Source organism: Artemia sp. Qi Xiang Cuo, chromosome 16, assembly GCF_049724085.1.
Source record: "Artemia sp. Qi Xiang Cuo chromosome 16, ASM4972408v1, whole genome shotgun sequence".
NCBI classification, from domain to species: Eukaryota; Metazoa; Arthropoda; class Branchiopoda; order Anostraca; family Artemiidae; genus Artemia; species Artemia sp. Qi Xiang Cuo.
Genome location: NC_142809.1, coordinates 17,022,511 through 17,038,120, shown reverse-complemented (window position 1 = coordinate 17,038,120; position 15,610 = coordinate 17,022,511). Strand labels below are relative to the sequence as shown.

General features: G+C 33.0%; 1 protein-coding gene across 4 annotated transcripts in view; it reads right to left on the bottom strand.

Moving 5' to 3' along the window:
* The window catches only part of LOC148942634 (lachesin-like), a 582,410-nt gene that overhangs the window by 249,156 nt on the left and 317,644 nt on the right, over window positions 1–15,610 (bottom strand). For all 4 annotated transcript variants that reach the window (XM_089102786.1, XM_089102787.1, XM_089102789.1 and 1 more), the window contains one exon: window positions 14,247–14,369. In XM_089102786.1, coding sequence (XP_088958912.1) covers window positions 14,247–14,369 — 123 coding nt within the window. The remainder of the gene's footprint in view (window positions 1–14,246; window positions 14,370–15,610) is intronic.

Below are 15,610 nucleotides of genomic sequence, written 5' to 3'. Positions count from 1 at the left end.
TACTACGAACGGTACATGCATTCTATTTTTTGGAACTAGGAGCGAGATTGTGTGATGCTATCAGACTGGTTTCGTTTCATGGGTTCATTAATAGAACGACTAATGTATTTGAAAAGGGTAATTACTTCTTTAGTTTACGAGTAGAAAAATATTTCACTACAGATAAGGCTATTGTGTTTTTCTGAACTTTCTGAGGGGGGATGGCGATGGTAACTATTTAGTTTAAAAAATTAGTTTACGAGTAGAAAAATGTTTCACTATAGATAAGGCTAATGTGTTTTTCTGAACTTTCTGAGGGGGGATGGTGATGGTAACTATTTAGTTTAAGAAATTAGTTTACGAGTAGAAAAATGCTTCACTACAGATAAGGCTATTGTGTTTTTCTGAATATGTGTTTTTTTTTTCCGAACTTTCTGAGGGAGGAGGGGTAACTATTTAGTTAAAAAATTAGTTTACGAGTAGAAAAATGCTTCACTACAGATACGGATTTTGTTTTTGTCTGAACTTTCATAGAGTTGGTTGGTGAAAAGATTTAGTTAAAAAATTAGTTTATTATTATAAAATAGATGCCCTCCAGATCCGGCTATTATTCTTTGCTTTCCTGTCTGAGGGGGGGAGGGGGTAACTAATTCGTTCAAGACATTATTTTACGAGCATAAAAATGCTTCACTAAAGATAAGGCTATTGTGTTTTTCTGAAAATCTGTTTTTTTTCTGATCTTAACGAGGGAGGAGGGGGTAACTATTTAGTTTAAAAATTAGTTTACGAGTAGAAAATGCTACACTGTAGATAATTCTTTTGTTTTTTTCTGAAAATTCGGAGGGAGGAGGGGGTAACTATTTAGTTTAAGAAATTCGTTTAAGAGTATAAAAATGCTTCACTACAGATAAGGCTATTTTGCTTTTCTTAACTTGTGTGTTTTTTTCTGAACTTTATGAGGGAGGAGGGGGTAACTATTTAGTTTAAAAATTAGTATAAGAGTAGAAAAATGATTCACTACAGATAAGGCTATTGTGTTTTTTTTTCTAAACTTTCTAAGGGAGGTGAGTGGGGGTAACTATTTAGTTTAAAAATTAGGTTACGAGTAGAAAAATGCTTCACTACAGATACCGCGATTGAGTAATTCTGAACTTTACGAGCGAGGTGGAGGTTAACTTTTTAGTTTAAAAGTTAGCTTACGAGTAGAAGAATGCTTCACTACAGATAAGGCTATTGTGTTTTTCTGAACTTTCTGAGGGAGGAGGGGGTAACTGTTTAGTTTAAAAAATTAGTTTACGAGTAGAAAAATGTTTCACTACAGATGAGTCTATTGTGTTTTTCTGAACTTTCTGAGGGGGGATGGAAATGGTAACTATTTAGTTTAAGAAATTAGTTTACGAGTAGAAAAATGCCTCACTACAGATGAGGCTATTGTGTTTTTCTGAACATGTGTGTTTTTTTTTCCGAACTTTCTGAGGGAGAAGGGGGTAACTATTTAGTTTAAAAATTAGTTTACGATTAGAAAGATGCTTCACTACATATAAGGCTCTCATTTTTTTCTGAACTTTCTGAGAGAGGTGGGGGGTAACTTTTTAGTTTAAAAATTAGTTTATAAGTAGAAAAATGCTTCACTACAGATAAGGCTGAAATGTTTTTCCGAACTATCTCAGGGGGGGAGGGGGTAACTATTTAGTTTAAGAAATTAGTTTACGAGTAGAAAAATGCTTCACTAAAGATAAGGCTATTGTTTTTTTTCTGAACTTTCTGAGGGAGGTGGGGGGAACTATTTAGTTTAAGAAATTAGTGTACGAGGAGAAAAATGAGTCACTACATATAAGGATTTTTTTTTTTTCTGAGCTTTAGTGTTTTTTCTGAACTTTCTGACGGAGGAGGGTGTAACTATTTAGTTGAAAAATTATTTTAAGAGTAGAAAAATTCTTCACTACATATAATTCTCTTGTATTTTTTTTGCTGAAATTTCTAAGGGAGGTGGGTGGGGGTAACTATTTAGTTTAAAAATTAGTTTACGAGTAGAAAAATGTTTCACTACAGATAAGGCTATTGTGTTTTTCTGAACTTTCTGAGGGGGGAAGGCGATGGTAACTATTTAGTTTAAGAAATTAGTTTACGAGTAGAAAAATTTTTCACTACAGATAAGGCTAGTGTGTTTTTCTGAACTTTCTGAGGGGGGATGGCGATGGTAACTATTTAGTTTAAGAAATTAGTTTACGAGTAGAAAACTGCCTCACTACAGATAAGGCTATTGTGTTTTTCTGAACTTGTGTGTTTTTTTTTCCGAACTTTCCGAGGGAGGAGGGGGTAACTTTTTAGTTTACAAATTAGCTTAAGAGTTGCAAAATGCTTCACTAAATATAATACTGTTTTGTTTTCTGAACGTCCAGAGTGGGGTGGGGGTAAAGTTTTAGTTTAAAAAATTAGTTTACGAGTAGAAAAATGCTTCACTACAGATAAGGCTATTGTTTTTTTCTGAACTTTCTGAGGGGGGAGGGGGTAAGTATTTAGTTTAAGAAATTAGTTTACGAGTAGAAAAATGCTTCACTACAGATAAGGCTATTGTGTTATTTTTCTGAACTTTCTGAGGGAGGTGGGGGTAACTATTTAGTTTAAAAATTAGTTTACGAGTAGAAAAATGCTTCACTACAGATAAGGCTATTGTGTTTTTCTGAACTTTCTGAGAGAGGTGGAGTGTAACTTTTTATTTTAAAAATTAGTTTACGAGTAAAAGAATGCTTCACTACAGATAAGGCTATTGTGTTTGTCTGAACTTTTTGCGGGGGGAGGGGTTAACTATTTAGTTAGACAAATTAGTTTACGAGTATAAAAATGTTTCTCTACAGATAAGGCTATTGTGTTTTTCTACACTTTCTGCGGGGGGAGGGCGTTGGTAACTATTTAGTTTAAGAAATTAGTTTAAGAGTAGAAAAATGCTTCACTACAGATAAGGTTATTGTGTTTTTCTGAACTGTCTGCGTGGGGCGGGGGTAACTATTTAGTTTAAAAATTATTTTACTATTCTAAAAATTATACACGACAGATAAGGCTGTTGTGTTTTTTTTTTCTGAGATTTATGTGGGAGGAGTGTGTACCTATTTAGTTTAAATATTATTTTACTAGTATAAAAATACTTCACTATAGATAAGGCTATTGTGTTTTTTTTTCTGAACTTTCTGAGGGAGGAGGGCGGGGGTAACTATTTAGTTTAAGAAATTATTTTACGAGTAGAAAAATACTTCACGTATTTTTACGCAAAAACAACTTCAACCGTGCCCAGCCCCCCGCGATCAGAAATTAACTTATAAAAAAGTTTCTTCAACTGAAAGTAAGGAGCAACATCAAAACTTAAATACGGACAGAAAATAGATTTTTACGTGAAAACAACTTCAACAGTGCCCCTGCCCCCACGATCAGAAATTAAATTATAAAAAAAAGTTTCTTCAACTGAAAGTAAGGAGCAACATCAAAACTTAAAAACGGACAGAAAATAAAGGCTGTTTCCAAAAGATTTAGGATTCATTAACGTTAGTGTTGTCAGTCAAAAGCTATGAGTTTGATAAAATTGCCTGATTATCGAAAAAATGGAGAAACACCCTCCAAATGTCGACAGGGATGGGATTGTATTGAGGGGGTAGGGGGAATTTTCCATGGAAGAGGGGGAGGGTATTTTTACGTGAAAACAACTTCAACCGTGTCCAGCTCCCCGCGATCAGAAATTAAATTATAAAAAAAATTTCTTCAAGTGAAAGTAAGGAGCAACATCAAAACTTAAAAACGGACAGAAAATTGATTTTTACATGAAAACAACTTCAACTGTGCCCAACCCCCTGATATCAGAAATCAAATTATAAAAAAGTTTCTTCACCTCTTGAATACACAATACCGAAATTTAATTCAACTCTCATGTAAGAAAATTATGAAAATACAATTCTCTAGTTCAAATGTGGAACTTAAGTCCAGTTTTGGATACTCATAATGATGAGTATTGATTATTCTAATTAAATATTTTTTTTTTATAAAAACAAACTTTTTTTTAAACATACAAATTATTAAACTTTATTTTTTTTTTTTTTATTTTTTTTTTTTTGTATGTATCTTAAAATTACAAAATATGGTTACGGTTCTAACAATTGTACTCTATGATTTCTCAGAGACACGATGCGGCTTTCCCACTGGTACTCTATGGGCGGTTATCGACACTACCTAGTTTATTGCATGCATTAAATCAGTATTTTTTACGCAGTGGAACGATAAACAAATAAGTTATACCTTAAAAAAAAAGTGAAGATGGAACATTTAAATAAACATTGTTCACATGATAATGCTATTGTAGCAATGGATGCCAGCAGGGATAAGTATTTAAATTATTAAACAAGTACAAGCGGTAGCAGTCCTCGAACTGTTTGCATGCATTGTTATGACAGTAAGGAATTAAATTTCTTTGGAATACCGAAAAGATTCCATTGTACAAATGGTGGATATGCGAGATTGAGATATCCGGAGATGATTGCACTCAAAGAGAATGCCAACATAAAGATAATCGTTGATGATAGAGGACAACTCCTTAATACTGTTGCAGGTAACACATTACCTACTGATACATCTAATCGTCATCTTTTAGGTATTAACATTCAACGGAAGGTCAATAAAAGAAAGGCCTACTCTTCTACGAATATCATAAACCATATCTTGGCTACGTGCCGAAACTGTTACCTGTGTAAAAATAATGTTATAATAGACATTGAAATTGCCAGAAAAATAAAAAGGGCATTGTCAGAAAATATCACTAAGGAATATCAAGATGAATTGATGAAAAACAAAGTGCCATCAAACGTTACTACCATTAATCAAACACTCGATGAATCAAATAATAGCAAAGATGAAACGTATATTGAACCTGTCGGTGACACACCCGTAAATATTGTGTATGACTCAAAATGGAATAATGATTATTCTACCGATTACGAGTTAAGAGAAGACAATAGCTACAATATCAAGAGAGAACATGGTGAACTATTTTATGGAACAGATTCAAAATGTCCAAAGTTGATCATTGATATTAATAATGTATCATAATATATTCTTTTATTAATATTTTACATGGTGTTATTTCATTAAAAGTATATTATGCATTACATTGTTACGTGTTCATTATTTTTAGAGTAAGCTAGCATATCAAACGTTTAGAATGTCTATTAAAACGTTGGAGATGTAAGAAAAGGAATTCGCATACATCTATTGTCAGACACATGGGATAATTTTGTTCTATAAACGGTTCATAATAAAAAAATAGTTTGGGACAAGAAAAAAAACCTAAAATAATGTCGTGAAATCATTTTCAACACTCAGAGCAGGGGGATGTTGGGATTGAATCATAGAGAAACAACGAATTTACTTTTTTTTTTAAATGTCACTCAAAGACGTTTCGTTCTTTTCACTGACTTGAAATTGCATACAAACGAGCCAATCAGATGTTACAATCCTTTTGTTTGCTCAGAATTCAACAAAGCAACGACGGTTAGGCTACTTTATTTTGCATGTTATTTCTAAAGCCAATTAAGATGAAGAAATGTATTCAAAGTCAAGGCTATAAGAAAAAAAAGTTCTGGATATTTTTTATCAGTTTGTAGTTTACGAAATAATATCGATAACAGTAAATATTCTATTTGAACTTTCTCCAAGTTAATTAAATTTGTCTCTAAACGGTTCATGATAAAAAAATGTTTGGAACAAGAAAAAAAAACCTAAAATAATGTTGTGAAATCATTTTCAACACTCAGAGCAGGGGGGTATTTCATTAAAGAAATTATGAAAAAATTGTAACTAAGTAGCAAATTCTTTCTTGAATTCACCTGTTGGATAAACAAAAAGACATTTCGTTCAAGAAATTAAGACAAAATTCTAAGTAAGTAACAAACTCTTTATTGTTTTCACGAGTTAGATATACGATGTAGAAATTTAATTCAAGAAATTATGAAAAAATTCTCAGTAAGTAACAATTTCTTTCTTGAAGTCAACTCCTGGATATACAATACGAAAATTTCATTCAAGAAATTATGAAAATATTTGTAAGTAAGTAGCAAACTCTTTATTGATTTCACCTCTTGGACATACAGTACAGATACTTCATTCAAGAAATTATAAAAAAATCGCAAGTAAGTAACTTTTTTTTTCTCTTTATCATAAACAATTTTCACTTAGCTACACGATGTAGAAATTTAATTTAAGAAATTATGAAAAAAAACGCATGTAATTAACTTTTTTTTCTCTTTATAATAAAAAATTTTCACTTAGCTACACGATGTAGAAATTTAATTCAAGAAATTATGAAAAAATTCTCAGTAGGTAAAAATTTCTTTCTTGAAGTCAACTCTTGGATCACGTTTTCCACCAGACTGGTTTTTTAGACAACACAGCCACGGAGATGACACACACATAGAGACGAGACACGCACAGACACGACACACAAACAGAGTCACGTTTTGAAACTACATGCTATTTGCAAGCCTTTCCTTGGCACCTTTCCAAACGAGCGGGGATTCCCCACTGGTTCCTACACATTGAAAAAAAGTAAGCAGTAAGAAAACTCCACGTTTTCAACCAGACTGGTTTTTTAGACAACACACCCACAGAGATGACACACACACACACACATAGAGACGAGACACACACAGACACGACACACAAACAGAGTCATAGTGAGAGAGATATCCAAAAAGTTGGGTTGATCTAGGTTCACTTAAGAAATTATGACAAAGTTCTAAGCAAGTAACAAACTATTTATTGTTTTCACGAGTTATATATACGATCTAGAAATTTGATTCAAGAAATTATGAAAAAATTCTCAGTAAGTAACAATTTCTTTCTGGAAGTCAACACTTGGATACACAATACAGAAATTTCTTTCAAGAAATTATGAAAATATTTATAAGTAAGTAACAAACTCTTTATTGATTTACCCTCTTGGATATACCGTACAGATACTTCATTCAAGAAATTATTAAAAAAAACGCAAGTAATTAACTTTTTTTTTCTCTTTATCACAAACAATTTTCAATTAGCTACAATATGTATAAATTTAATTCAAGAAATTATTAAAAAAAAGCATTTAAGTAACTTTTTTTTCTCTGTATCACAAACAATTTCCACTTAGCTACACGATGTAGAAATTTAATTCAAGAAATTATGAAAAAATTCTCAGTAGGTAACAATTTCTTTCTTGAAGCAATTCTTTCTTGAAGAAATCCAAAAAGTTGGGTTGATCTAGGTTCACTTAGAGTGGCGCGCCACTCTAAGTGAACCTAGATCAACCCAACAGTTTGGATATCCTTATCACTATGACTCTGTTTGTGTGTCGTTTCTGTGTGTGTCTCGTCTCTATGTGTGTGTGTCATCTCTGTGGGTGCGTTGTCTAAAAAACCAGTCTGGTTGAAAACGGAGTTTTCGTACGGCTTACTTTTTTGCAATGTGTAGGAACCAGTGGGGAATCCCCGCTCATTTGGAAAGGTGCCAAGGAACGGCATGCAAATAGCATGTAGTTTCAAAACGTGACTCTGTTTGTGTGTCGTGTCTGTGCGTGTCTCGTCTCTATGTGTGTGTCATCTCCGTGGGTGTGTTGTCTAAAAAACCAGTCTGGTTGAAAACGTGATCCAAGAGTTGACTTCAAGAAAGAAATTTTTACCTACTGAGAATTTTTTCATAATTTCTTGAATTAAATTTCTACATCGTGTAGCTAAGTGAAAATTGTTTGTGATAAAGAGAAAAAAAAGTTACTTACTTGCGTTTTTTTTCATAATTTCTTGAATTAAATTTCTAAATCTTGTAGCTAAGTGAAAATTGTTTGTGATAAAGAGAAAAAAAAGTTACTTACTTGGGTTTTTTTCACAATTTCTTGAATGAAGTATCTGTACTGTATATCCAAGAGGTGAAATCAATAAAGAGTTTGCTACCTACTTACAAATATTTTCATAATTTCTTGAATGAAATTTCCATATTGTTTATCCAAGAGTTGACTTCAAGAAAGAAATTGTTTCTTACTGAGAATTTTTTCATAATTTTTTGAATTTAATTTCTACATCGTATATCTAACTCGTGAAAACAATAAAGAGTTTCTTATTTACTTAGAATTTTGTCGTAATTTCTTGAAAGAAATGTCATTTTGTTTATCCAACAGGTGAATTCAAGAAAGAATGTGCTACTTAGTCAAAATTTTTTAATAACTTCTTCAATAAAATACCCCCCTGCTCTGAGCGTTGAAAATGATTTCACAACATTATTTTAGGTTTTTTTTCTTGTTCCAAACATTTTTTTATCATGAACCGTTTAGAGACAAATTTGATTAACTTGGAGAAAGTTCAAATAGAATCGTTACTGTTATCGATATTATTGCGTAAACTACAAACAGATAAAAAATATCCAGAATTTTTTTTTCTTATAGCCTTGACTTTGAATACATTTCTTCATCTTAATTGGCTTTAGAAATAACATGTAAAATAAAGTAGCCTAACCGTCGTTGCTTTGTTGAATTCTGAGCAAACAAAAGGATTGTAACATCTGATTGGCTCGTTTGTATGCAATTTCAAGTCAGTGAAAAGAATGAAACGTCTTTGAGTGACATTTAAAAAAAAAGTAAATTCGTTGTTTCTCTATGATTAAATCCCAACACCCCCCTGCTCTGAGTGTTGAAATTGATTTCACGAAATTATTTTAGGTTTTTTTTTCTTCTCCCAAACTATTTTTTGATTATGAACCGTTTATAGAACAAAGTTATCCCACGTGTCTGACAATAGATGTATGCAAATTCCTTTTCTTACATCTCCAATGTTTTAATAGACATTCTAAACGTTTGATATGCTAGCTTACTCTAAAAATAATGAACACGTAACAATGTAATGCATAATATACTTTTAATGAAATAACACCATGTAGAATATTAATACAAAAATATATTATGATACATTATTAATATCAATGATCAACTTTGGACATTTTGAATCTGTTCCATAAAATAGTTCACCATGTTCTCTATTGATATTGTAGCTATTGTCTTCTCTTAACTCGTAATCGGTAGAATAATCATTATTCCATTTTGAGTCTTACACAATATTTACTGGTGTGTCACCGACAGGTTCAATATACGTTTCATCTTTGCTATTATTTGATTCATCGAGTGTTTGATTAATGGTAGTAACGTTTGCTGGAACTTAGTTTTTCATCAATTCATCTTGATATTCCATAGTGATATTTTCTGACAATGCCCTTTTTATTTTTCTGGCAATTTCACTGTCTATTATTACATTATTTTTACACAGGTAAAAGTTTCGGCACGTAGCCAAGATATGGTTTATGATATTCGTAGAAGAGTAGGCCTTTCTTTTATTGACCTTCCGTTGAATGCTAATACCTAAAAGATGACAATTAGATGTACTAGTAGGTAATGTGTTACCTGCAAAAGTAGTAAGGAGTTGTCCTCTATCATCAACGATTATCTTTATGTTGGCATTCTCTTTGAGTGCAATCGTCTCCGGAGATCTTAATCTCGCATATCCACCATTTGTACAATGGAATCTTTTCGGTATTCCAAAGAAATTTAATTCCTTACTGTCATGACAATGCATGCATACATTTCCAATAGTGCTACCACTTGTACTTGTTTCATAGTTTAAATACTTTTCCTTGTTGGCATTCAATGCTACAATAACATTGTCATGTGAACACACTTTATTAAAATGTTCCATTTTCACTTTTTTTTTTAAGATGACTTATGTGTTTATCGTTCCACTGCGTAAAAAAATACTAATTTAATGCATGCAATAAACTAGGTAGTGTCGATAACCACCCATAGAGTACCAGTGGTAAAGCCGCATCCTGTCTCTGAGAAATCATAGAGTACAATTGTTAGAACCGTAAGCATATTTTGTCATTTTAAAATACATACAAAAAAAAAATAAAAAAATAAAAAATAAAAAATAAAGTTGAATAATTTCTAAGTTTAAAAAAAAAGTATGTTTTTATAAAAAAAAAATATTGAATTAGAATCATATGTCCTCATCATTTTGAGTATCCAAAACTGGACTTAAGTTTCACATTTGAACTAGAGAATTGTATTTTCCATAATTTTATTACATAAAAGTTGAATGAAATTTCGGTATTGTGTATTCAAGAGGTGAAGAAACTTTTTTATAATTTAATTTCTGATATCGGGGGGTTGGGCACGGTTGAAGTTGTTTTCATGTAAAAATCTATTTTCTGTCCGTTTTTAAGTTTTGATGTTGATCCTTACTTTCACTTGAAAAAACTTTTTTTTATAATTTAATTTCTGATCGCCGGGAGCTGGACGCGGATGAAGTTGTTTTCACGTAAAAATACCCTCCCCCCTCTTCCATGGAAAATTTCCCCTCCCCCCTCAAGACAATCACATCCCTTTGGACTTTTGGAGGGTGTTTCTCGATTTTTTTCGATAATCAGGCAATTTTCTCAAACTCATTGCTTTTGACTGACAACACTAACGTTAATGAATCCTAAATCTTTTGGAAACAGCCTCTATTTTCTGTCCGTTTTTAAGTTTTGATGTTGCTCCTTACTTTCAGTTGAAGAAACTTTTTTTTATAATTTAATTTCTGATCGCGGTGGGGGTTGGGCACTGTTGAAGTTGTTTTCACGTAAAAATCTATTTTCTGTCCGTATTTAAGTTTTGATGTTGCTCCTTACTTTCAGTTGAAGAAACTTTTTTATAAGTTAATTTCTGATCGCGGGGGGCTGGGCACGGTTGAAGTTGTTTTCGCGTAAAAATACGTGAAGCATTTTTCTACTCATAAACTAATTTCTTAAACTAAATAGTTACACCCGCCCTCCTCCCTCAGAAAATTCAGAAAAAAAAACAAAATAGCATTATATGTAGTGAAGCATTTTTCTACTCGTAAAATAATTTCTTAAAATAAATAGTTACCCTCTCCTCCCTCAGAAGGCTCAGAAAAAAAAACACAATAGCCTTATCTGTAGTGAAGCATTTTTATAATCGTAAACTAATTTTTAAACTAAATAGTTACCCCCTCAGAAAGTTCAGAAAAACACAATAGCCTTATCTGTAGTGAAGCATTTTTCTACTCGTAAACTAATTTCTTAAACTAAATAGTTACCATCGCCCTCCCCCTCAGAAAGTTCAGAAAAACACAATAGCCTTATCTTTAGAGAAACATTTTTCTACTATTAAACTAATTTTTTAAACTAAATAGTTACCCCCTCCTTCCTCAGAAAGTTCAGAAAAACACAATAGCCTTATCTGTAGTGAAGCATTCTTCTACTCGTAAACTAATTTTTAAACTAAAAAGTTACTCCCCACCTCTCTCAGAAAGTTCAGAAAAACACAATAGCCTTATTTGTAGTGAAGCATTTCCTACTCGTAAACTAATTTCTTAAACTAAATAGTTACCCCCACCTCCCTCAGAAAGTTCAGAAAAAAAAACTCAATAGCCTTATCTGTAGTGAAGCATTTTTCTACTCGTAAACTAATTTCTTAAACTAAATACTTACCCCCTCCCCCCTCAGAAAGTTCAGAAAAACACAACAGCCTTATCTGTAGTGAAGCTTTTTTCTACTCGTAAACTAATTTTTAAACTAAAAAGGTAACCCCCACCTCTCTCAGAAAGTTCTGAAAAACACAATAGCCTTATCTGTAGTGAAGCATTTTTCTCCTCGTAAACTAATTTTTAAACTAAATAGTTACCCCCTCCTCCCTCAGAAAGTTCGGAAAAAAAACACACATGTTCAGAAAAACACAATAGCCTTATCTGTCGTGAGGCAGTTTTATACTAGTAAACTAATTTTTTAAACTAAATAGTTACCATCGCCATCCCCCCGCAGAAAGTTCAGAAGAACACACTAGCCTTATCTGTAGTGACACACTTTTCTACTCGTAAACTAATTTCTTAAACTAAATAGTTACCATCGCCATCCCCCCTCAGAAAGTTCAGAAAAACACAATAGCCTTATATGTAGTGAAACATTTTTCTACTCGTAAACTAATTTTTTAAACTAAATAGTTACCCCCTCCTCCCTCAGAAAGTTCAGAAAAACACAATAGCCTTATCTGTAGTGAAGCATTCTTCTACTCGTAAACTAATTTTTAAACTAAAAAGTTACCCTCCACCTCCCTCGGAAATTTCAGAATAACACAATAGCGTTATCTGTAGTGAAGCATTTTTCTACTCGTAAACTAATTTTTAAACTAAATAGTTACCCCCACCCTCCTCCCTCAGAAAGTTTAGAAAAAAACACAATAGCCTAATCTGTAGTGAAGCATTTTTCTACTCGGAAACTAATTTTTAAACTAAATAGTTACCCCCTCCTCCCTCAGAAAGTTCAGAAAAAAACACACATGTTCAGAAAAACACAATAGCCTTATCTGTAGTGAAACATTTTTCTACTCGTAAACTAATTTCTTAAACTAAATAGTTACCCCCACCTCCCTCAGAAAGTTCGGAAAAAAAAACACAAAAGCCTTATCTGTAGTGAAGCATTTTTCTACTCGTAAAATAATTTCTTAAACTAAATAGTTACCCCCTCCCCCCCTCAGAAAGTTCAGAAAAAGACATCAGCCTTATCTGTAGTGAAGCAATTTTCTACTCGTAAACTAATTTTTAAACTAAAAAGCTAACCCCCGCCTCTCTCCGAAAGTTCAGAAAAACACAATAGCCTTATCTGTAGTGAAGCATTTTTCTACTCGTAAACTAATTTTTAAACATAATAGTTACCCCTCCTCCCTCAGAAAGTTCGGAAAAAAAACACACATGTTCAGAAAAACACAAGAGCCTTATCTGTAGTGAAGCATTTTCCTACTCGTAAACTAATTTCTAAAACTAAATAGTTACCATCTCCATCCCCCCACAGAAAGTTCAGAAAAACACAATAGCCTTATCTGTAGTGAAACATTTTTCTACTCGTAAACTAATTTCTTAAACTAAATAGTTACCATCGCCATCCCCCTCAGAAAGTTCAGAAAAACAAAATAGCCTTATCTTTAGTGAAGCACTTTTCTACTCGTAAACTAAAGAAGTAATTACCCTTTTCAAAAACATGAGTCATTCTATTAATGAACCCATGAAACAAAACCAGTCTGATAGCATCACACAATCTCGCTCCTAGTTCCGAAAAATGGAATGCATATACCGTTCGTAGTAATAGGTTTAAAAACCTATTAGCCAAGTTTAAAAAAAAAGCCTACTAATCAAGTTACAGGTGACTGACCCTGGTAAGCCAATGTACCGGTTAAACTACACGCATATTCATGCCTCAGGCGTAGGACTGAAATGTAGGACTGGGATCAGCACCTCTCTTACTACTCCCTTTTGACCTCTGGACTCACCTTAGGTTAGTCATAAACATGGGCGCCCATAAAGGAGGGCAGGCGGGGGCCCCCCCCCCCCCCATTGGCTGAATGACGCTTCCTTATGTTTTTATATTTTTGTTTTGAGATTTCTATGAGACAGCATTAAAAGTTCTGATTAGACCAGGTAACCCCCCCCCTGAAATTGAGCTTTTGTGTACCCATGGTCATACATGGTCATACATGAACACCAATTTTAAAAGGTTTTTTCTATTTATTTTAAGGAATAAACACACAAAACTTCTATTTCGTATTGCAAGTAATTTATAAGACCCCACTGGCTCGCATGACAAAATAAAAACTATGTGAAAAAGAAAAAAGAGGATATTACCTCGTTTCACTGACTGGAAAAATCCTCGTTTCTTTCTCTGACTAACTTTTTAAGCTTTTTGAAAGTTTTCAAATATTTATGGTAATGTTCAAATAATTTCAAATAATAAAAACGTATCTACACAATTTTTTTTCTGTGCAAAAGAGAGAAAACCAATTTATTAGGCTTTTGCCCCTAGTCAATCTGCTGCAATCATTTGGGAGAAAGCATCTGGTAAATCTGGGATGTATTAGAGACAACACCATAAGTGTATACAGCTTTGCCCTTTTTGTGCATGGGACCTTTTGCTGGACTCTTAAAGCACTCAGGACAATGAAAATGATTCTTAGAAAATCGTAGAAAATCGGGTGTTCAGGTATGAATAGACCTAAGATGGGTCTAGAGGTCATATTTTGTAGTAGTTTGATATCCTTGGTACTTGCAAAAAATGGGGAATATTACTAAGTGAATCACTCGAAAATGATATCGCTTTGGCATTAGTAATAATCACAAACATTACTCAATAGCCTCCAAAGTCATATTAAAGAATAAACTCACATGACGGATATGAAGCCTCCATATTTTTGAACCATCATAGCTTATGGCATATTTAGAACTTTTTGGCACCACCCTTCGATGAATACTGAACACAGTTTGGTCTTCTGCTTTCATCCAAACAACCTAAAAAATATACTTAAAAGGCTCTGAGGGAGGACTGAGTAGTTTATGAGACTGTCTGGTATAGACATTACCTTCTAGACTACCTATGATGAGATTGCATAGCAATGTTAGAATTAGTTTTGACTGGTCACAAACGCAGCAATGATTAGTAACTGGAACTTTACTCTCCTTGACTACACATTTAAGAACAACACTAAAATACTTATCGTCAAATATGGAAGTGTACATGACACTTTGATATAGATGTGCCAAAAATTACGTTCTCGGCAACCATAGGTAAGATGGTCAGTAAAACAATGTCAGAATGGGTTTTGATAGACTGAGAACGTCACATCAATCTACAGTAGTCAGCCTAGAGCTTCACTGTCCTTTATGAAACCATTATATGAGCAGTTGATAAAACTAAATGAGCAAAACTAAAATACTTATTATCAAACACAGAAGTATATGAGACACTTGGCTAGAGATGCATCAAACATCATTTTTTCAACTGCTTATGATAAGATAGCCGGTATAACTATCAGAATTGATTTCATCATATTGGAAACATCACACTGGTCAGTTGGTATCGGCGTAGAGTTGAACTTTGATTGACAAAAAATTGTACATGAACAGCTGATAAAACTGAAAAAGCACAACTAACACTTATTATCAAACACAAAAGTATATGAAACACTTCTCTATACATGCATCAAATATTACATTTTCTACTACCTTTGGAAATATAGCCTGTATTTCACATATCCGAATTGATTTTAACTGGTTGAAAATGCGACACTGATCAACTGGAATCAGCCTAGAGCTGAGCAGAGATTGAAAAAAGAAATGTATGTGAGCAGACGATAAAATTAAATGAACTTCACGAAAATATGTGTCATCATAAGAGAAATACGCTATAAATGAGTCAAACATTAAATTCTCGACTACCCATATTAAGATAGCTATGTAAGAGTTGACTTTAAATAAATTGAATGCGCCCAACTGACCAGCAAGAATCAGTCATGAGTTACACTATCCTTGACAACCCATCTATATGACAGGTGATTACGCTAATGAACAACACTAAAACACTTAAACTCACAAATATAAGTACAGGAAATACTTCGCTATGGATGTATCAAACATTACCTTCTCGACCGCTTATGATAAGAATCAACAGAAATGAGTCTGAATCTGGACTGTCCTTGATGGAATATTTACATCAGTAACAAAAAAAGGTAAATGGTTGCTAATTTGCTTAA